The sequence below is a fragment of the Fukomys damarensis genome, unplaced genomic scaffold (genome assembly GCF_012274545.1).
Source record: "Fukomys damarensis isolate Sample0158 unplaced genomic scaffold, DMR_v1.0_HiC HiC_scaffold_36, whole genome shotgun sequence".
Classification (NCBI taxonomy): domain Eukaryota; kingdom Metazoa; phylum Chordata; class Mammalia; order Rodentia; family Bathyergidae; genus Fukomys; species Fukomys damarensis.
In genome coordinates, this window is record NW_022900948.1 from 29,641,759 (window position 1) to 29,662,106 (window position 20,348).

Below are 20,348 nucleotides of genomic sequence, written 5' to 3' on the forward strand. Positions count from 1 at the left end.
AAAAAAAAAAAAAAAAAAAAGATTCATCTGCATTGCCATGTATAGTTGCAGTTCATTTGCACCCCTGTCCATTATCTGAATTGACTACTGTTGATGGACAATTGGGTTATCTCCATTTTGAGGTTATTATATGTTATAAAAGGTTATGAACATTCTTTTTTTTTATTGGCTGGGCTTTCCTAATTTGCCCTGGCTGGGCTCAAACTGAAGCTCCTCCCTCAGCCTCCCAAGTGGTAGGATTATAAGGATATACCACTACAACCACAGCCAGCTGGAACATTCTTTTCTTAGGTTGGTCTCCAACTCCTGGGCTCAGTGAGTCCCCTTTCTCAGCAGCAGCAGGGATTATAGGGATGCATTAACATTGCTGAATAGGTCTCTTGGAGAATGTAAGTATACATTTCTGATGAATATGTAGATGTGAAGTCAGGAAGTCATAAATATGATGTTCCCTTTTACAGATGGGTTGTACCGAGAGTTTTAATTGTGCACCATTCTCAACAATTAGCATGGCCTTTTTAATTTTAGCTATTGTGATAGATGTATGCTGGTACTTCATTGTGGTTTCTTTTGTTTGTGTGTTTATTGGGACTTGAACCCAGAGTCTCATATGTGCTAAGTACACATACTGAGCTACACTTCTAGCCCTGTCATTCTGATTTTATGTATTTTGAGAGTTTTATTGTTACACTCCAACTCACGATTCTCCTGCCTCAGCCTTTTGAGTAGCTGGGACTTCAGGCATATCCCACTCTGCTTGGGTGTAATTTTCTTCTTTTTGGTGTGGGAGATTAAACCCAAGGTCTTGTGCATATTAGACAAGAGCTCTATCACTGAGCTATATATCTCCAGCCCTAGCTATGATTTTAATTTTTCCACTCATGAAAATAACACCTTTTCCTATGCACTGGCTAAGTTCTTATTTATGTTAAACAGCTATGTGATTATATCCATGTTGTATATATTATATGAATAAAGATAAGATATATAAGGCTAAGGTCCTTCTAAAACCAATCCCTAACCCCTACCCCCTCACAAATTCTTTCCCAATTTTGAGTTCTGAGCTCGGAATTGGAACACCTGAATCTCAGCCTTGGTCTTCTGCATGATTCTGAACAAGCCTCTGGTCCCCCCAACTCTATAAAAAGTGTTTACATGATCTCTAAATCCTCTTTCGTTTTCTATTCTGACCACAGCTTCTTTCATTCCAAGAAATGTCATGTGGTAGAGATGACCGTTTTCCTGAACATCCATTCTCTCCATCTTCCTTAGTGACAGAGCTGAGTTTTAGCTGAACGCACTATTTTCCACTTCCCTTAAACAACAGATGTAGCGATGGGACTAAATTCAGACAAGGTCGTGTGGACAAGAATGATACGTCTAGTTTTTGGATTATGCCTGAATGAAGAAGGGTCATGTCCTCCAACTGCCCTTTCTTCCTCCTCCTGGCTGAGAGGAGAATCTGATGGGAAATGGAGGCCACCATCATTTATGTTTTTTTGAGACAGTCGTCTCACTGCATAGTTGGGGCGGGCCTCAAACTCTCCGCGACCCTCCTGGCTCAGGCTCTTGAGTGTTGGAGCAGGTGTGCACCACTATGCCCAGCTTGCGTTGTGTTTTGAATGATAGAACAAGCCAGGAGCTGAGACCCTCCCCCACCAACCATGTAGCTGACAAATCAGCCCTGGGTTGCTTAGGCAGAAGTTTCTGTCTTGGGCTATTGTTAATTCTTATTTTGACTTTTGTTATATCTACTGGATGCTAACATGGAGAAGGTCTGGAGAAGGACTTTAGATTGGCTACTGCGTTGCTTCTTTGAGGAAGTAAGACTTAAACTGAGAGCTTACCAACACGGGGATTTTTGGAAAAGTGTGGGTAAAGGAGACCACTGGGGCAAAGGCTCTGAAACCTCACCAGCCTTGTGTCATGAGGTGGACTGGATTAACTCTGGTGTCTCACCTTTCATACCATTTTTTACAGTGACTGAGGTAGCCAGGTGACCAGAGCAGGGCCAGAAGCCTCCAGAAATTTGTTCTGTGAGTGATGGGGCAGAGACCTTCTTTCTCTGGGATTATCAATCTTAAGGATCATTTAAACCTAGACTTATTGGGGATCTCACATTGTTGTCAAGTGGCAAAAGCCCATGTGAGAATAAAGCCACGCTGAGGCAAACAGATGAGAGCTAATAAAAGGATAGAGTCCTCCACGGGAGCCTTTGACCGTGGGTCCACCTACACCTTATCACCATCCAGGAAGGAAATCAGTCAGCTCCATTTTTTTTTTTTTTTTGCTATTGAACTGAGTTTTGATCACTTGGAACCAGCGTATCCAGGATAGTCCAGAGCCTGGTCTGCTGAGAGGCACTGGCTCTCATGTACAGAACTGGCAGAATTCATGCAGGAGAGATAACAGGTCAGGATTTCTCCTTCCCTGTTTGGGGAAATTTAGTGTCTTTGCTCTTAGTAGTAAAGCAGCTGATTAAAATACCTGTTGAAAGGGAGGAGAAGGGGAGGTAAAAGAATTATTATGGACATATACCAACTCCCCATGACGACTAATCATTATGTATTGCAAACACAGACTAATAAAAAAATAATAGTACCAAGGTAAAAATAAGAAGATACCTGTTGAAAGGAAAAGTTACAGACCAAATTGGCACATCTGAGAGGGAAACAAGAAAATCAAGTCTCACTAAGAGAGGCCCTGAATGCTCACCACCCAGCAGTGAGGCCCAGAGATCTAATAGCAAGGTGCCTTGCCAGGCTGTGAAAGCAATCTTATGTCTCAGGATAAAACTACTAACAGCAAGACCAGGTCACACAGCAGATTATTCCACGGGACTACTCAAATACTTCCAGCTCAGGCTGTTAAGTGCCTTCCTACATAAAATATTGTGGGGCTGGAACCCCTGGACTGGCACTTCCTGATGTCCCGATGGGGGTCACCACTAACACAGATTATAGGGCTTGCAGGCAAAAGGGCTCTTTGGTCCCCCGCCACGCTGCAGCTAATTATCACACGACATTACACCCACAGTTTTACTATTGCTTGTTGGGAGGTGGTATGGCACAGTGGTTAAGGGCACAGACCTTGCAGTTGTGGCCATGTGGGTCCAAATCCCAACTCGTTTTCTGCGCAGCTGAGGTTTTATAACAGTTCTACTACAAACAGAGTGGCCTTAAGTGACATAAATGCCATAGATAAATCTTCCTCATTGCAAATGATCCCACGCTGTTTAATATTTTTCCATTGCTTTGAACCTACTCCTGTTCTTCCTGCAGGTTTCTGTCTCAGTAAATGGCCCCTGGTCAAGCTGAGTTCATCCCTCACATTTATTACCTACTGAACACATCCTAAATCCATTTCCTTCTTTCCATCACCAGTTACCACTTCAGTGCAGGCCGCCAAAATTTCTCCTCTGTACTTTGTTGACATGCTACCAAAACGGTTTTATCAATGCAAAGTAGAGTCATTCCCCTGCTAATATCCTTCAAATATCTTCCCTTTATCCTTGGGAATAAAGTCTGAAAATGCTAATGTGGCCTTTAAACCTCTGAATGGTTCGGTCCCCGTCCGTCTTCACTCTTCAGACTGTCTTCTCTGGCCCTCCAGTCATACCAGCCTTGTGTTCCTCCAACAAATGCCTTTGTATGGTGGTTTCTTCTGTCTGGAATGCTCTTGCCCAATCATGCCTTTGCTGGGTTGCTCATCCAAAGTCCTTTGGGGGATGTATTTTCTAATCCTTCAATGTAGGTCAGTTTTTGGTGGCCTATTTTGTAACACCTGTCACCACATCATTGGTACACTTGCCTCCTGGCTCTCTGGGAGACTCCTTCAAGTCAGTGTTCGCCATGTGCTCCATGAAGGTTGTGAACACATTTGTTTGTATCCTTTGGTCCCCTAAAGGAATATCTGTCCGCTATCCTGCATGCCTAGAACACAGCCAGGGTCTGTACTTGGTTTGGAGCAATGCATCTGGGATGGTGTAGAACAGTGATGACAAGTGCCCAAAGTGAAATCCAAAATTCACTTATCACCAAGTGCCAACACTGCAATTAAACCTGAATACTGAGGTTTTAGTTTAGAAAAGATTCACTCATTAAGACCTTTTGTCTTAAAACACGTATGCCATAGGTTCACCACCACTGGCCTAGAAAATATTCCATTTTACAACAATCATTTTATTTAGGTTTTTTTATTTTTTGAGACAGGGTTTCAGTATGTAGTTTAGGCTGGCCTCAAACTCTCAGCAGTCTTCTTGCTTCACCCTCTTGAATGCTTGCATTACAGATGTGCTCCACCATGCCCACCTTTAATCATGTCAGCCAGAAATAAGCCCTGGGTGAGGAAGCCTAGAAGCTAAAACAGCTGAAACTTATGATCTGGTGTACCTTTGGCCCAGAAATGGCTGGTACTCAATGGTTTGGGCCCTCGATGGTAGATCCAGGTTCAGAGTTCCTGGGTAGTGAGACTTCATGGCTCCTCAAATCTTATTTTGGCTTGCCATACTCCAGCAGGCTGAGAACAGAGGGTATCGGGGCTTAAGGTGAGTTGGCCACAGGCCTGATGATGGTCATTGTTACAGTTTATATCTATATGTCACCCCAAAGCTTCATATGCTCATAGGTGCAGCTTTTGGGAGGTGATTAGATCATGGGGTTGTGGTACACATCAGTGGATTAATTAGTTCACTGATGGGTTTATAGCTAAATGTGATATAGAGATAAAGCCTCATTGGAAGTGTCACCGGGGTTGTGGCCTGGGTGTATCCTTTCCTCCTTGATTGTTGCTTCCCATCATGAAGTCATGAGTTGTATCTCCTCTACCATGCTGCCGGGCCCTGAGCCAGCTATGGACTGAAACCTCTATAAATTGTGAACCTCCTTTAGGTTGAGTGTTGGGTATTGTGTCCAAGCAATGGGGAAGACAGGCATTATGAGAGAGGTGGGGTTGTTGCTGTGATCCTACCCAACCATGTGGTTCAGAAGCCTCTGGAACTGGTTTGTGGAAGGAGTTTGGAAGGTTTTGGATATGCCTGCCAGAGAAGCAGCCCTAGAAAGCTGTAAGCCTAGCTTGATGTGATATTCTTGTCAGAGCTCAGAAGATCAGCATGATTTTTTTTATTTATTTTTTGGTACCAGGGATTGAACTCGGGTCCTTGCACTTGTGAGGCAGGTGGCAGCACCACTGAGCTAAATCCTGGCTCAGAATGATGATTTTTAAAAGGAGACATTTTTTTTAAAAAGACCAGGGTCAAGAGATTTAAGTTGGGAACAAGGACTCCATTGGCTATTGGACTTTGGACCCTTTATTTTACACTCTTGAAGAAAATTTGTCTGCATTTTGTTCTGCTTTTGAGACTTCAAGGGAGCCTGAGAATAAAAGCATCAGACTAATAAATCTGGTTGAGAAAATCTCAAGACAGTCTAATGTTGAGGCAATGGCATGAGTACTGTTGGGGGCTTTTGGTGAGCTCTACCTTGAGAATCAAGGGCAAAGGACAGCTGAATAATTTAAAAGTTTTAAGGTCAGACAGGACCCTCCAGTAAGAGGAGGGGCCTATGAAGGTCAGGTGATCAATGGAGTTTTAGCAAAGGTCCAACTTACAGGGGATTTGGCAGGTCCCCTATCTCCATCCTGTAGTTATTTCCCCAGTTCCAGAATCCATAATTGAGATAGCTACACTTGCTTTTGACAGAATACTCACATTTGTTCCCTATAGTGGTTGGAAAGGTCAAATGGAAGCCATTAGGGTTGACTGCTGGTTACTGTTGGAAAACAAATCAAAACAGTATTGCATCCCTGAAATATTAGTGCCACTATCAAGGCCTTCAGAAAGCCACCTAGGAAACTGGTTTCCTGGGATACATTTCACCATGCTCAGCCACCCAGGCGTTCCAAGGCCTGCCTGTGCACTCAGTAGGTACAGAAGGGTCTGCTGGCTCAGACCATGATGCCATCTATGTGTTGGTTTTACATGCCTGTCGTTGTGGGGTCAGGAAGGCTGGTGGGTGTTTGGGATGCCCAGGCAGTAGCCACCAATGCTGACCAGCTGTACAAGGTCTTCAGCAGCCCCTGCACCTGAGGAGGTACTGAGAGCAGGATTTGCAGCTGGCAGGGATCTCAAACTTCAATCAATGGCTACAGGATATCCTAGTGGGTCTGGGCCAATGGGAACATTGACTTTATGTTGCTTAGCCAGGCATGGTGGTGTATACCTGCAATCTCAGCCCTCAGGAAGCTGAGGCAGGAGGATCACTGCAAGTTTGAGGCCAGCCTGGGATACACAGTGAGTTCAAGAACAGCCTGGACTACTTTTAAGACCCTGTCTAAAAAAAAAGTGCTGGAGATTTAGCTAAGCAGCATAGCACTTCCTCGGTGAGCACAAGGTCCTGAGTTTGATCCCTGGTACCAAAATAAATAAAATAAAACCACCAAAAGAGAAAGTTGCAAGCAGTAAGCAAAGACAGCCTGAGAGAAACCATGATGGCCATAAGCAATAAGCACTGGCAATGCTTATGGCAGGGCTGCCCAAGCCTTTTGGAACTTACATCTCACCACATCCTGCCTTGGGTGCTGAACGTGGAACTACAGGATTTAATGTTTGCCCTGAGGGATCTGTCTTGTTTATCTCACCACTTTCTGACTTGGATTTTTCAGCAATGCTGAAACCCTCAGGACTTTGGCATCTTTTAAGAGATGGACTAAATGCATTTTGCACAAAGGGATATGCCAGTCTTTTGGGGTCCAGTGTTGAAATGTTGTTTATATCTGGATGTTGCTCCAAAACCTCATGAACTCATATGTGGGGCTTTTGGGAGGTGACACTCACTAGGGGATCAGCCCACTGTTGAGATTATAGCTAAATGTGCTACTGGAAGGTAGAGCCTGGACGGAGGTGGTCACTGGAGGCATATCTTTACCTCCTCCTTTGATCTCGCTGCTTTTTGCCACCATGACATGAGCTGTTTCTCCTCTGTCATGATGCACTACTTTGTTTTACTTTTTTGTTTTTGGTACTGGGGATTGAACTCAGGACCTTGCACTTATCAGGCAGGCACAGAACCACTGAGCTACAACCCCCGGCCCTGTTGACCTACTTTGGAGCCACTGAACCATGGACTGAAACCGCTACAAACTATGAACCAAAATAATAAACTTTTCCTCCTTTAGGCTGTGGGTGTCAGGTAATGAGAAAGTAAGTAAGAGAGCCACTAAGAGTTGGGAGGGACTGATGTGACTTTAGAAACTGCTAGGAGTTTATAATTCTAAATTGTGTTTAAAAATGGATTGTAGCTGGGCGTGGTGGCGCACACCTGTAATCCCAGTACTTGGGAGGCTGAGGCAGGAGGATCGCTGTGAGTTTGAGAACAGCCTGGGCTACATAGTGAGTTCCAGGTCAGTCTCAACTACATAGTGAGACGCTGTCTCAAAAAACAAACAAACAAACACAAAAAGATTGTATTGCATTAGAGTCCTAAAGTGAACTTGCTTTTCCCCTACAGTGGCAGCTTCCTGTCCCTTTGCAGACCTGGCCTCCTCCTTAGTGGACAAAACTACATAGAGACGCTGTCTCAAAAAACAAACAAACAAACACAAAAAGATTGTATTGCATTAGAGTCCTAAAGTGAACTTGCTTTTCCCCTACAGTGGCAGCTTCCTGTCCCTTTGCAGACCTGGCCTCCTCCTTAGTGGACTGAGGCTTACCTTTCACTATGGGAAAACATATGCATGTTTCAGGATGACTGAAACCATCCACGCACTTGCTTCAGCCAGAAACTCACGAAGGCATTCCTGCTTCCTCTTGTTCCTTTATTTTCCACGGGGTTTTAAAGCATTAGCAAAACCTGCTAATTCTGTCCCTAGAATATTGCCTGAAGGGCTGGGGGATGGCTCAGTGGTAGAGCACTAGCCTATCATGTACGATGTGCTGGTTTCAAGTCTGAGGACCACAAAGACAAAACACAACAACAAAAAAGCCCAACTCCCTCCCACCCCAAACAAAAAGCTTTTAGATCACTGCCCATCAGATCAGATGCAAAATAACACTTAAGTTTCCTACTACATGTGGAATCTGATCTTTCCAACCTCCAGTCCTGTTGCCTGCCTTCCTCTTTCTCACCTGTTCCCATAGCCCTGCCCAGCTTCTCCCACCACAAGGTCTTTGCATACATCGTCATGTGGTCCTGTGGCTTTGACTTGTCAGGATCTTTCTTTGTACCTCTCAGGTCTCAGCCTCAGGAAGGGTTTCCCAACCGTGCTCTCAAGAGGCCCCTCCCGTTACTGTCTCAGACCCTCTCTTTTCTTCATGCACTAACAGAATTTGTAACTGCCTTTTTCTTTTTTTGGGGGGGGGGTTTGAGACAGGGTCTCACTATGTGGTTGAGACTAGAACTATGTAGCCCAGGCTGGTCTCGAACTCACAGCAATCCTCCTGCCTCAGCCTCCCAGGTGCTGAGATTACAGGCGTGTACCACCACACCTGGCTCTGTAATTGCTTTTTATTTATCTTTCTTTGAGTCAGGGTCTCACCTCCTTGAACTGACTATGTAGTGCAGGCTGGCCCTGAACTTGTGGCAGTTCTCCTGCCTCAGCCTCCCGAGTGCTGAGATTACAGACGTGCACCATCACACCTGATTGTCAGTGCTATGTCTGTTTTATCTGCCTCACCCCTTCTCTTTGTATACATTCAATAAAGTGACAAGTTATGGCCTGTCCTACTGTATCCCCAGCACCCAGAATGCACCTGGACACAGAGAAGAGGTTCTCCAGAAATATCTTGTGAATAAAAAGCCTTTTTGGCCAGGGTGGTGGCTCATGCCTATAATCCTAGCTACAGTATTTGGGAAGTTGAGGAAAAGGGATTATGAGTTCGAGGCCAGCCTGGGCAACTTAGCAAGACTGCCTCAAAATAAAATTTTAAAAAGGGTTGGAATGTGGCTCAGTGGTGGGGAGCTTGCCTTCTATGCACAAGCCCCTGGGCTTAAACCTTAGTACCAAAAAAAAAAAAAAAAAAAGAGGTGGGGGGAGCCAGGCATGGTGGCACATGTCAGCACACTGTGAGGCTGAAGCAAAGATTATAAAACTGAAGTTTGAGCCAAGCCTGGACAATTTAGCGACTCTCAGACCTGTCTCAGAATAAAAATTTAAAAATGGCTGAGGATGCAGATCAGTGCAAAATCCCTGGGTTCAGTCTCCTGTACTGTGTGTGTGTGGGGGGGTGCTTTTTGGAGGTGGCATCTCCAGCCATCAGGGATTTCTTTGTTCCTGAATTTTTTTTTTTTTTTTTTTTTGGTACCGGGGAATGAACTCAGGACCTTGCACTTGCAAGGCACGTGCAGTGCTGCTAAGCTAAATCCCCAGACCTCCTGGATTTTGATCCTCATTAATTCTTCTCTGGATCTTGGCTCAAAGAAAAACAGGAAATCTCAGGCAGCCTGGGATCACTGGCCAGTGGGGAAAACAGTTTCCCAAGGAACTGTGGCACACCTCAACTCTAAACCAGGGTCATCAAGCTAGGCCTCAAACCTGCACCTAATACTGCTACTAGAGGTCCCAGGCTTCCCAAAGCTTCTTAGGATCCATAGTCAACTACTCTCCTCTTGCCCAATCCTCCAAGCACCTCTCCAGGCCCCATCAAGCCTGCACGGGGACTCTTAATAGCTGCCAAGCTGAAAACACACCAGAGAGAGCCAGGGGTGAAGAGGCCTCATGGCTGAGCAGGGCCAGTCACAGGGAAGCCTGGGGAGCTCTCGAGGAAGTGGCTGCAAGTGGGAGATGAGCACGGTAGCAGAAACCAGCCAGGTTTGGTGGGCACTGGGTCCCCACCAGCATGGGAGCAGGAAGAGGGCGCAGTGCACAGTTCTAACAGCAGTATTTACTTTGGTTTTCACTCTGTCAAGGCCCTGGGAGCTTTCTCAAGTTCTGGTTCTTGGGTATCTCTCTCTCTGTCATTCCTCCTTCAGCCACTTCAGCAGCTGAGGCGTGTAGTAGGTGATGATGACGTCGGCACCTGTGTTGGGAAGAAGCGGGGAGCAGGGCACAGGAGGGTGTCAGCTGATGGCTATACCTTCTGGGAGTAGAGGCCAGGAAGGGAAGGCCACTGTGGAGAGGCACAGCCTGTGGGGTTGCAGCTCTGGACCTTGCGTAAGTAATTCTCTCTTTCTAGGCCTCGGCTTGCCAATGTATGAAATGCCCAGTAGGGAAACAGGAAACTGCCCATTCCCTTCTCATGCTGGTATGGCGAAGTCTAATACAGGCACTCAGCTTCCTATCTAAAGTCTTTTCTCTCCCTGCCCTATCAGCCTGGAGCATCTGGAAATGCTGCTGGAGCCTTAGACCCCCACTGTCTTCCCATAGCTACCACTGATACCAATGATTTGCTTCCCTGTGGGCCTTTCCAGTAAGTGGGGATGGGCAGGGGCCTGCTGTTAAATTGGGCTCGGTAGCCCAAGGCTGCAGCCCACCCTGCTGACCAGGACGTTGTGCTATGCTAACCAAACCTCCCATCTATGGTGACAGCATACGCAATTGCGCATAAGACCTCGACCCTCAGGTTGAGAGAAGTGGCTGGCTTAAATTCTCACAACCAAAAAGTAATTGTTGCTCTTCCAAGTTCTGTCCTTCCAAATTCCTTCCTCATTCTGTATCTGTCTAGATACCAGGTTCAGGCTGTCTTGTGACTTTGTTTTCTTATCTGGGCAGAGTACACCTCAGTCCCTGTGGCGCAGGTGACAACCCCACCCATCTGCTTACCTGCTCTGCGGAAGGCGGTCATGGCTTCCAGCACAGCAGCCTTGAGATCAAATGCCCCGGCCTGGGCTCCGTGCCAAAACATGGCAAATTCTCCAGACACGTGGTACACAGCAAGGGGGAGCTCGCGGTACTGCAGGGGGCAGTGATGGGCACAGAGGTTGCAAGGGAAGGTGGGTGTGCACCGTGAGTACCCACTTCTCCCTGCCCAATCGGTGACTATTGTGAGTCATCCAGAGTCACCGCTGCTGGTAGCCAACCCTGATCTAGAACTGTTCACCCAGGGCTGTTTGAAGGCTCCTGCAAGCAATGGCCTCCAAGGCAGGCTTGGGCCAGGAGTGGAGAGCTCCTAGTTGCAGACAGACTGCTTCAAACACTGAGTTTCCAGAGTCCTACAACCCAAGGTCCAGCAGCCTCAGATAAACTCTCCCAGCTCTCTGAGCCCCTTGTCTCTCTCTGTGCTCACCTTGTCCTTCACCTCCCGTACAATGTCCAGGTAGGGCATTCCTGGCTTCACCATCAGCATGTCAGCTCCCTCCTGTACATCCCGGTCCTAAAGGATGTGTGTAAAGTGTGGGCAGCACCCGGAAGGTGGGGGGCAGAAGTGTGGGCTGCGGGGCTCAGGCCCTGGTCACTCACCACTGCACGGAGGGCCAGGCCCCGGGCTCCGGGGGGCAGCTGGTAGCAGCGGCGGTCTCCAAAGGCTGGGCTTGACTGGGCTGCATCCCTGTGAAGCAGAGTCTCAGAGTGGGCTCCAGCTTTGGGCTAATGGACCTAGGATTTAACAGCAGACCCTTGCCCAGTCCCACGTACCGGAAAGGCCCATAGAAACAGGAAGCAAATTTGGCACTATAGCTCATCACTGATACCTATGGGGAAACAAGGAAGGTCAGTCACAGGCTGATGTGGAAAGGGGAAAGAAACAGAGTGCCTATACCCCAGTGTCGCTGGAGCATTTGGCCTCGACTTCATCTGAGGTGCAGAGGTTGAGATGGGTCCCAAAGGCCTCATCTAGCACTATCCTCAGTTCTCCAGTTCTTGACACTTATGGGGACAGGGATGTTCCAAGCTCTCTCCTCCCCGCCCCACATCCCTCCCTGCACTCCCCACCCATACCCTGTTGCCAAGTCCATGTGCCATAAGAGCTTCCTTGATGGCTCCCACGCGTCCATCCATCATGTCCGACGGGGCTACTACCTGACATCCTGAGGGGCAGAGGGGGGCCTTCAGAACTCTGGGACCCTCCTACCACCCATTCTATCACCTCTTTGACCCAGAGACGCCCATGTGTGCCGGGGACTCACTCACCAGCCTTGGCATAGGCCAGTGCCACCTCTGCCAGCCGCTGGCGGCTCTCCTCAGCCCGGAATGCCCCATTCTCACCCAAGAGCCCTGCGAAGCAAGATGGCTGGGTGTCAGGGAGCTTCTTGGGCTCTGCCTGGTGGCCCCCGGGGAGAACAGGCAGTGGGTGTGGGTGGCAGCAGGGTTGGCAGGAGGGACAGATCTCACCACAGTGACCATGGGAGGTGTAGGGGCATAAGCAGACGTCACAGGCCACCAGAAGGTTGGGGAAAGTCTTCCTCAACAGATGAATGGCCTCAATAGCTGGGGATTCCTCAGAGTCAGCTGCAGAACCCCACTCATCCTAGGGGCCGGGAAAGGAGGACAAAGCGGTGTGCCTGTTACGTGAGTCTTGGGGAAGGCATGGTGGCTGCCATTGCAGAGTGTAGCCCCCGCCCCCTCCTTTTATCACCGTTGCAGCCCCTGGATGAGAGAGTGCAGAGGATCATCCCCATTTGCAGAAAGAGGACCGGCTTACTCAGTCAGGGTATCTCAGCCTATGTACTTTCCTGATACTACATAGGTACTGTCTTAGGAATAAAGACTATGGCCATTTTGGCACGGCCCCAGGGCCAGCACAAGGTGGGAATAAGGACATGGTCAGTGTGGAACCTTGGTCCACCCTTTCCCAGCCGCTCTTCTTAAGCTTCCTGTGATTCTTCACCTTGGGAACTCTGCTGGGGACCCCAAAGATGAGGACACAACGTAGGCCGTCTTCTACCAGAGGCCTCAGCATCTCTTCCAGCCGGTTCACACCGTACCTGGGAGGGGACAAGGAATGGGGCTGAAGGAAGGCAGACTCTCTGGTCCCTCCAGTGTGCTTCTGCTAAGAGCCAAGCTGCATGTGGCACCAGGAGGGTACAAGTGCCACAGTGTGGGGGCAGGGAAGCGAAGGCATCCACCAAACAGGTGGGAAGCCGAGGCCACAAGCAGCAGGGCTATGGAGTGGCTGTGGCAGGCTCCTCCTCCTGAATTCCAGCTCTAGTCCAGCTCCCATCTGCAAGGGCACTCTAGTGACGGGCGCTTGTTACTTCATGAGGCTGCCTCCTCTGCAGGGCAACAGCTTTGGTCCCCGGGACACCCTTCTCTCTACTGAGTTGAAGTTCGCCTCTCCAGACCTTCCATTTCCACCTGCAAAATCTCTCTCTCCTCTAACCCCTTGCCCTCCCCTCCGCACCTCCTACCTGGCCACTCCTGGGAGGCTGGCGATGGGCTGGACATCATCAGGAACATCCCTGCAAGAGTAGGGGGGCGGGCACTGATGGCTGTGGGAAGGGCTGGTGAAGGGGTGACTGTGAGGGATGGCTGGGAGGCTGGGAAGGAATATGGGAGTGGAGAGGGTAGGAGGGGGATGGGATCGAATGTCTGGCTCCCTTGCCTGGCCAAGCCCAGGGCCTGAAATAGTAACAGGAACAAGAGTAACAGTGACAATGAGAGCAACTACATTAAAACAACAGTAACCACAGGGAGAAGGTAAGGAGTTAAGAACTTGAACTCTGAAGTCTACAGGTCCTGGCTTCCTACTCAAGGTACTTTCTCAATGGTGGCTCTGGATTATCTCTCTGGGCACCAGACCCTTTACCTGGACCTCTGATGGGTTCATTCATTCAACAAAAAGTTACTGAGACTTATGTGCCAGGTAATGTCTAGGTACAGATGGCACATTATCCCTGCCTTCATGAAGCTGATGTTCTAGGGGACAATATCTACTTCTTCCTCATACGAATGCTGCCTGACTGAATGAGATAATGTTGTATAGGAGCTTCGCGTAGCAGCCAAGTGAGTATACAGTACTCACGATCATTCTTTTTTGTTTGTTAGTTTGTTTTGAGACAGGGTCTCACTATGGAGTTGAGACTGACCTGGAACTCACTATGTAGCCCAGGCTGGTCTCGAACTCACAGCGATCCTCCTGCCTCAGCCTCCTGAGTGCTGGGATTCAGGGATATGGCTTCTGCTGGTGCTTTATCGAAAAAGCTCAGAGTGTCAGATAAGAGCAATTCTTTGTAGTTTACAGATTGCATGACTGAGGTCGTCTCACTGTTCCTAAGACTGCCATCCTTAACCAGGAGGCCAATACCTGGAGTTTCCAGGTGATAGCCGAATGTAATCCTCATCCCCTAGCAATACTGAAGCTGCTCCAGGCACACCCCTCCCTCACCCGGCACATTACAGCCCTGGCCCATTCCGGGGGGACTCACGTGACAAAGATGGGGTAGATGAGGTTGGAGGCATTGAGGGTGGTGGCGGCAGCCTGCCAGGTCCGAAGCAGAGGGTGGAAGTAGCCGCTGTGCAGAACAGACTGGGGCTGCATGGCGGGGCTTGAGACAGCCTGCTGGCTGAAGATAGGTTTCTGAGGCATCTGCTGTGTGCTTAGCTCTACAGGGGGACAGGAGAAGACGAGACATGGTCCTTGTCCCCAGAGATGGTCACAACTGGAAGACAGCTACCCCAGGTGCCCCCCAACCTGGGGTTCATCCTGCTGGCTGCGACCAGGTGAGAAGAGAAATGCAAGGGTGTTTTCAGAAGCTTCTTCACAATTTGAATCTAATAAGATAACATTTGGGCTTGTGGTTTGGATGACTGTCCTTTTACTTTATGGATTTATTTTACTGGATTGAACCAGGGGCTTCACGCTGAGCTACATCTCTAACCCTTTAAAATTGTTTTGTCTCACAACAGGGTTTCAGTCACGAAGTTGCACAAGCTAGACTTGAAGTTGTGATGCTCCCGCCTCAGTCTTCCAGAGTACTGGGATTACAGGTATGCACCACAACATCCAGATTTTTATGACTGCTATTTTTATTTTACAATTTTACTTATTTTTGGGTCCCCCACCCACCCAGTACTGGGAACTGAACTCAGAACCTTGTGGTGCCACTAAGCTAAATCCCTGGGGGCTTATTTGTTTTGAGACAGGGTCTCGCTATGTAGTTCAGGCTGGTCTTAAACTCACCATGTAGCTCAGACTGGCCTCAAATTCATGGCGCTCCTCCTGTCTCAGCCTCCCAAATGCGGGGATTACAGGTGTGCGCCACCACAAGTGGCTATGACAGCCATTTGAAAATATGATGCTGGGATATGTATGATAATACATGCCTGTAATCTCATCATTTGGGAGGCTCAGACAGGAGCACCACAAATCCAAGGGCAGTCTGGACAACTTAGTGAGACCCTACCTCAAGAAAGAAAGAGAGGCCAGGGATTTAAACTAGGTGGTACTGCCGCCAGGCTCACAAGCACAAGGTCCTGAGTTCAATCCCTTCTACCCCCCGCCAAAGAAAAGAAAAAGAAAGAAAGGAAGGAAGAAGGAAGGTGCTGGAAATGTAGCTCAGTGGTAGAGAGCCCGTGTTTGATCCTCATAATGAGGGAAAAAGACAATTTTCTAATAATTATTTTCATCAAATTTTATCAAAGACTCAGTGGACTGACCAGAAACAAAAGAACCAATCCTTCCTTCTCTATGCACACCTGGATAAGTGCTGACCTCGTCACATTTAACTATGTTTATTCTATGACAAAAGTCCAGATGAGCGGAAGGAAAACTCCCAACAAGTCTACCCGGAGCGTAGAGCACTTGGGTGCACGGATTTCCCATCAGGCACCACACACTCCAACAGGATAAAACAGCACGTGGATGCCAGCCAGAGGGACACCCAGGCACCCTTCCCCCGGAGCCACGAAAGCTCTTCTGCAGCCCCACAGAGCTTCGCCCTGCTGCTCTGTGGTGGCCCCTTGTCCTTCACCCAGCAGGCTAGGCTCTCTCCAAAGCCTCCCACGCCAGGTCTACAAGTTTCTGCTTCCCTTTCCCACTGAGGCTGTCTGCTTGCCCACACGTTGCAATCTCTTACACAGCAGGTCTCTGTGGACTGTCTTATCTCTCTCTTGCCAGGAGAGGAGTCCACAGGGCAGGGTTTGGGATGAGTTCATCTTTGGCTCCCCACCTCACTCTGCCCACATGTGGACTCCGGCACACAGTAAATATTTAATTATATGAAGTAAAAGACAATAAGCCCTACATGCCAAATAAGTGATGCTTTTCTTTTTTGAGACAGTTTTGCTATGTAATTCAGGCTGGCTTTGAACTCATGATGTAGCCCAGACTGCAATCCTCCTGCCTCAGCCTCCTAAGGGCTGGGCTTACAAGCATGCACCATCACACCCAGCTATAAGTGATACAAGACATAAGGAAGTAGGGAATTCACATGTTTCTTGGTACCTCTTGTGCGAAGGCCATACTAGGCACTTTCACTGCCTCAACTTGACACGTCAAGCCTCTGAGACGGTGACAGTGCACCTCAGAGCAGAGGAACCAGCCACATACGAGCCAAGGTTCCAGTGTGCATTAGGACGGCAGGAGGGGCTTGTTGAAGACAGGGCGTGAGTTTGGTCTTGCACGATGCATGGGTTCGACCTGGCAAGGCCAAAGGTCAGTGTTTCCTCAGAAAGGGAAGAAAGGGGCCAGAGGATGGCTCTGGGCTGTGCCAAGGACCAGAGGAGGCAATGGAGGCACATGGTCGATGGACGGTAAGGGACAAACAGGGGACTGAGGCCAGGGAAGTTTTGGAGCACAGCGCAGCCTGCTCAAAGTCTGGCTTTAGGAAGACAGATCTTGTGACTGAGCAGAGCAGACCGGAAGCAGAAGAGCACAGCGGCTGCGGGGAGGAGGAGACGAGGGGGTGGTAAAGGAAAGGCCGCCTCAAAGCAGCCAAGAGTCTCCACAGCAGAGATGGGGACAGGGCAGGAAGAGGGCGGTGGGAAACACCCTGGAGAAGAGGCAAGCGCTTCCCTTCAGACATTTCCTTTTGCAGGTGCCTGGTGGAACACTTAGTAGCCAAGTAGGAAGAGGAGAAAAGGAGCCACAGAAAGCGAGGGCTGGCAGGCTCAAGTGCAATTAATTGCTCCTTGTACAAATAGACCTTAAGGCCCAGAGGGAGCAGGGACTTATCGGTCACACAGCATGTTAGAAAGTAAAACAGCAGGACTAGAACCCTGGGGATCCTTCATTCAGTTTGCTGGTGCTGCCTTTCTGTCCTCTCTCTGGCCTCCTTTGGTTTCCTTCCACCCAGCTCCGGGGCCCATCTTATCCCACCTTCCTGCTTGGCGGGCTTTGGATTATCAGGAGCCACAGAGAGACCCACCCTATCCCCACACCCCTGGGTGGGCCAGGCCTCCCAGAGACGTCGCAGCTCCCCATCACTTGGCAGATAGGAGGTCCTGTCTGCCCATTTTGTGCAAGATTCTGCTTTCATATCTGCCAGGAGTTAACTAAGCTAAGAGGGGTTAAGTAACTTGCCTAAGACCACAGACTAGTGACTGAGCCGGAATTACAATTTGTTCTAGACTCCAAATGCAGGGTTTTACGTATTGTTCTCCATATTACTGGTAAACATGTGATTCAGTAGGTATCTATACCCCGTGCTTTGGGTACTGGAGAGAGAGAAGAAACAGAAAAACATATGGAGTTTATTAGGAGTCAGGTACTTAAATTGTCCTAACTTTCAGTGATCAGGAAATGGAGGCTCAGAAGGTTATGTGACTTCCTCAGGGTCATTCTGTAGAGCTGGCAAATTCTGAAGCCAGGCCCACATGTCTGATTCATCTCCCCAAGGACAATCTTTGTAACAGGCCTCTGGCTTCTGGAATCCTTAGCTGCATTCCACTGGCCTCAATTCCTGGTCTCCCTGAGGCAGCTGAGGGAGCAACTATTATTTTCTATCACAAGCAACTGGCAGGTCACCTTGCAATAGGCTATCGAAGTTTTCCTCAGCAGTCTGGGAGAGGTATGGAGGTAAAAGTGTGTGGGGCTCCTGAGAGCAGTTCCACTTTGACATGGTTTGTTGTTTTGGGAGTCAGAAAGAGACTTGATTGCAAAATTTGATTGAGATTTGACTGTGTCAGTGCTAGAAGAATTAAAAAGCTGAAATCATCCATCCTATGTAATCTCTTACCTCTTAATGTGGACAGTGGGGTACCTGAGAGGCCAAGGGACTTAGCAACATTACACAGTGAGTGAGGTCCAAAGCAAGGAACTGAGCCTGAGGCTCCTGGCTTCCAACCCAGTTCGCTGTGACCTTTACCAGAGTCAGTGGGTTACAACAGGCACTTAGTAAACACTTGTGCAGTAGGAAAGGGCCCAAAGTTGCATCTCTGTTTTCCAGGGCCAAATTGAGGCGAGGGTCTTGCTTTCTGAGAACTCCACATTTCCACATGCTGGGAGATCACCTCTTCCAAATTAAAGGAGCTTGTAAAACTCACTTCAAATTTTACATTGCAGCCTTACAAGGAAAAGCGACCATGAGGTCCAGCATAGCTGCTCAACACATTAGAACAGGTTAGCTTTGCTGGCAAGCAGTACAGGGTGGTATAGAAAGCACCACGTTTCAGGGTTGGTCGTGGGTTTTGTCTGCTCTGCTTGTGACTTTGGGTGAGGCTAGTGACCTTTTCAGAGCCTTCATTTTATAATCTATGAAATGGGTTGATACTATCAAATTTGCAAGGCTGTGGAGAAGATCAGAGATAGGGATGGGTTACGGGTCTGGCACCAAGTAGCCATACATTAAACCTGTAGCTACTTTTCAGTACCGAGCAGGGCTGGGCTGCAATGAGATCTCCAGGCATAGGATTATGCATCTTATGAAATACCCAGGAAAGAATCCTGTGGGCTGACACATGACGCAAGAGTAGAAAGGGGCCCAGGTGCTGTGGGAGGAATCTGTATCTCCGGGAGTCAAGGACAGCTTCATGGAAGAAAGGATATTGAAGGACAGCTTTTAAGGTTTATTGTGAGGGGCAACATCCCTAACGTGGAAGTGACTTAACTTGGTCCCTGACAGCAGCCACTAGAAGGGGTGGAGGAAGATCTGCAGGGCTCAAGGCTTCCAGGCTGCGCTCCACTGAGATTCCAGAGGCTGAGCTCTTGGCACAGAGGGTGGGGAGCTGGTGCCAAGTTTGGCAGACTCTGCACTAACTGGAGAGCAGGCAGGCAGGCAGGAGGGAGGGCCAGCTAGGTAGAAGGGCCAGCTTGAGAAATCCAGAGCCCCAGGACATCAGCTATCAGGTAGTTCTGAAAAGGGACTGATAGGCTGCCTGTTCCATAAGCTGTATTTCCTGAATATCTACTTTGTGCCTGTCCTCCTGAAGCAGTGCTAGATACAGGATTAGGGAATGAAGCTGTGATGGTGCCTGGTGGATGCCTGTAATCCTAGTGCTCTAAAAAAGCTGAGGAAGGAAGACCATAAATTTGAGCCCAGTCTGGGCAACTCAGTGACTTAGACGGGCTCAAAAAAAAAAAAAAAAAAAAAAAAAAGAGTTAGAGATGTTAATTCAGTACAAAGACCCTGCATTCATTCCCCAGCACTGCAAAAGTAAGTAAAAGATATAAAAGAATGAGAACGCAGCCTGGTCTTAGGGTTTTTGAAGACCCACTCTCTGCTGGGCTTAAGACATTTGGAGCCAGGAAAGGCTACCTTTTCTAAGATTCCTAGAACATGCAGGCTAAGAGGCATCTTAAAGCTTGCTGAATAAATCAAATGAAAAAACATTGAAAACAGGCATCATGCAGCAGGTTATTTGCAAATCTGAGCTTGAATTCAGGTCTGCAGCACCCCAGTCCTCAAGGTCCACCATGATCCTAGTACTGTAAGGAAGGATCTGAAAATTTCTTTCCAGCAGATTACGGGTTTAACAGCTCCAGATGAAGAAGTAAGGAGGAAGAGAAGGAGTAGACTTGTCACTAGATCTGGCTGCCCCTGGTAGCAGAGTGGTTAAGTGTGAGGGATCTGGAGTTTGACAGATGCGGGCACAAATCCTGGTTCTGTCACTTTCCAGCCCCCTGACCTCAGTTTCCCCATCTGGTAAACGGAGATCTGAAGCGACCTCAATGGGCTGTTGTAAGGAATGAATGGTCGAGACAGCAGCGCCCAGCACCAGCGGCTCTCATTGTTTCCACCTCCCTCCGGGAGTTTGTGAGGCACCGTTGGCTCCGCACTCACGCAACTGCCTCGCGGTCTTCGCGGGGGTGGGCCCTGGCAGGAGGCACGGAACCCCGGACTCGGGCCTCCAAAGCCGGCCGTCACAAGAGCTCGTCCAAACAGACGCCCGTGGGAACCCGGTGCCCCGGTGAAGCGCCAGCGCTCCAGGCGCAAAGCACAATCTGGGGAGTAGGGACTCTGGTGCAATAGCCCGCCTTGCCTGGAGCCGCCCTCCAAGCCCGCCGTGTCCCAGAGTCCGTCCCCGCTCACCTGCTTCTTTGC

The 20,348-nt window shown here is 48.7% G+C and overlaps 1 protein-coding gene across 5 annotated transcripts; it reads right to left on the bottom strand.

The window, feature by feature from the left end:
* Positions 1 to 4,199: 4,199 nt before the first annotated feature.
* Alad (aminolevulinate dehydratase) lies at positions 4,200 to 20,342 on the bottom strand. Of its 5 annotated transcripts, XR_002025894.2 has the most exons (13): positions 19,933 to 20,064; positions 14,295 to 14,472; positions 13,278 to 13,488; positions 12,758 to 12,854; positions 12,262 to 12,397; positions 12,061 to 12,144; positions 11,869 to 11,957; positions 11,566 to 11,621; positions 11,392 to 11,479; positions 11,219 to 11,305; positions 10,756 to 10,885; positions 9,882 to 10,012; positions 4,200 to 4,518 (listed from the first exon to the last, which is right to left on the bottom strand). XR_002025894.2 is itself a non-coding variant. In XM_010639397.1 (12 exons), the coding sequence occupies exons 2-12, from the start codon at positions 14,453 to 14,455 to the stop codon at positions 9,951 to 9,953; spliced, it is 1,041 nt and encodes a 346-aa protein (XP_010637699.1). In that variant the 5' UTR covers positions 14,456 to 14,472; positions 20,337 to 20,342; the 3' UTR covers positions 9,400 to 9,950. The 5 variants fall into 5 exon arrangements, 4 of the variants coding, with proteins under 4 accessions (XP_010637699.1, XP_010637700.1, XP_019065364.1 ...); XM_010639397.1 differs by lacking the exons at positions 4,200 to 4,518; positions 19,933 to 20,064 and adding an exon at positions 20,337 to 20,342 and having other exon boundaries at positions 9,400 to 10,012; positions 13,278 to 13,328; XM_010639398.3 differs by lacking the exons at positions 4,200 to 4,518; positions 19,933 to 20,064 and adding an exon at positions 20,088 to 20,225 and having other exon boundaries at positions 9,400 to 10,012; positions 13,278 to 13,328.
* Positions 20,343 to 20,348: the final 6 nt, after the last annotated feature.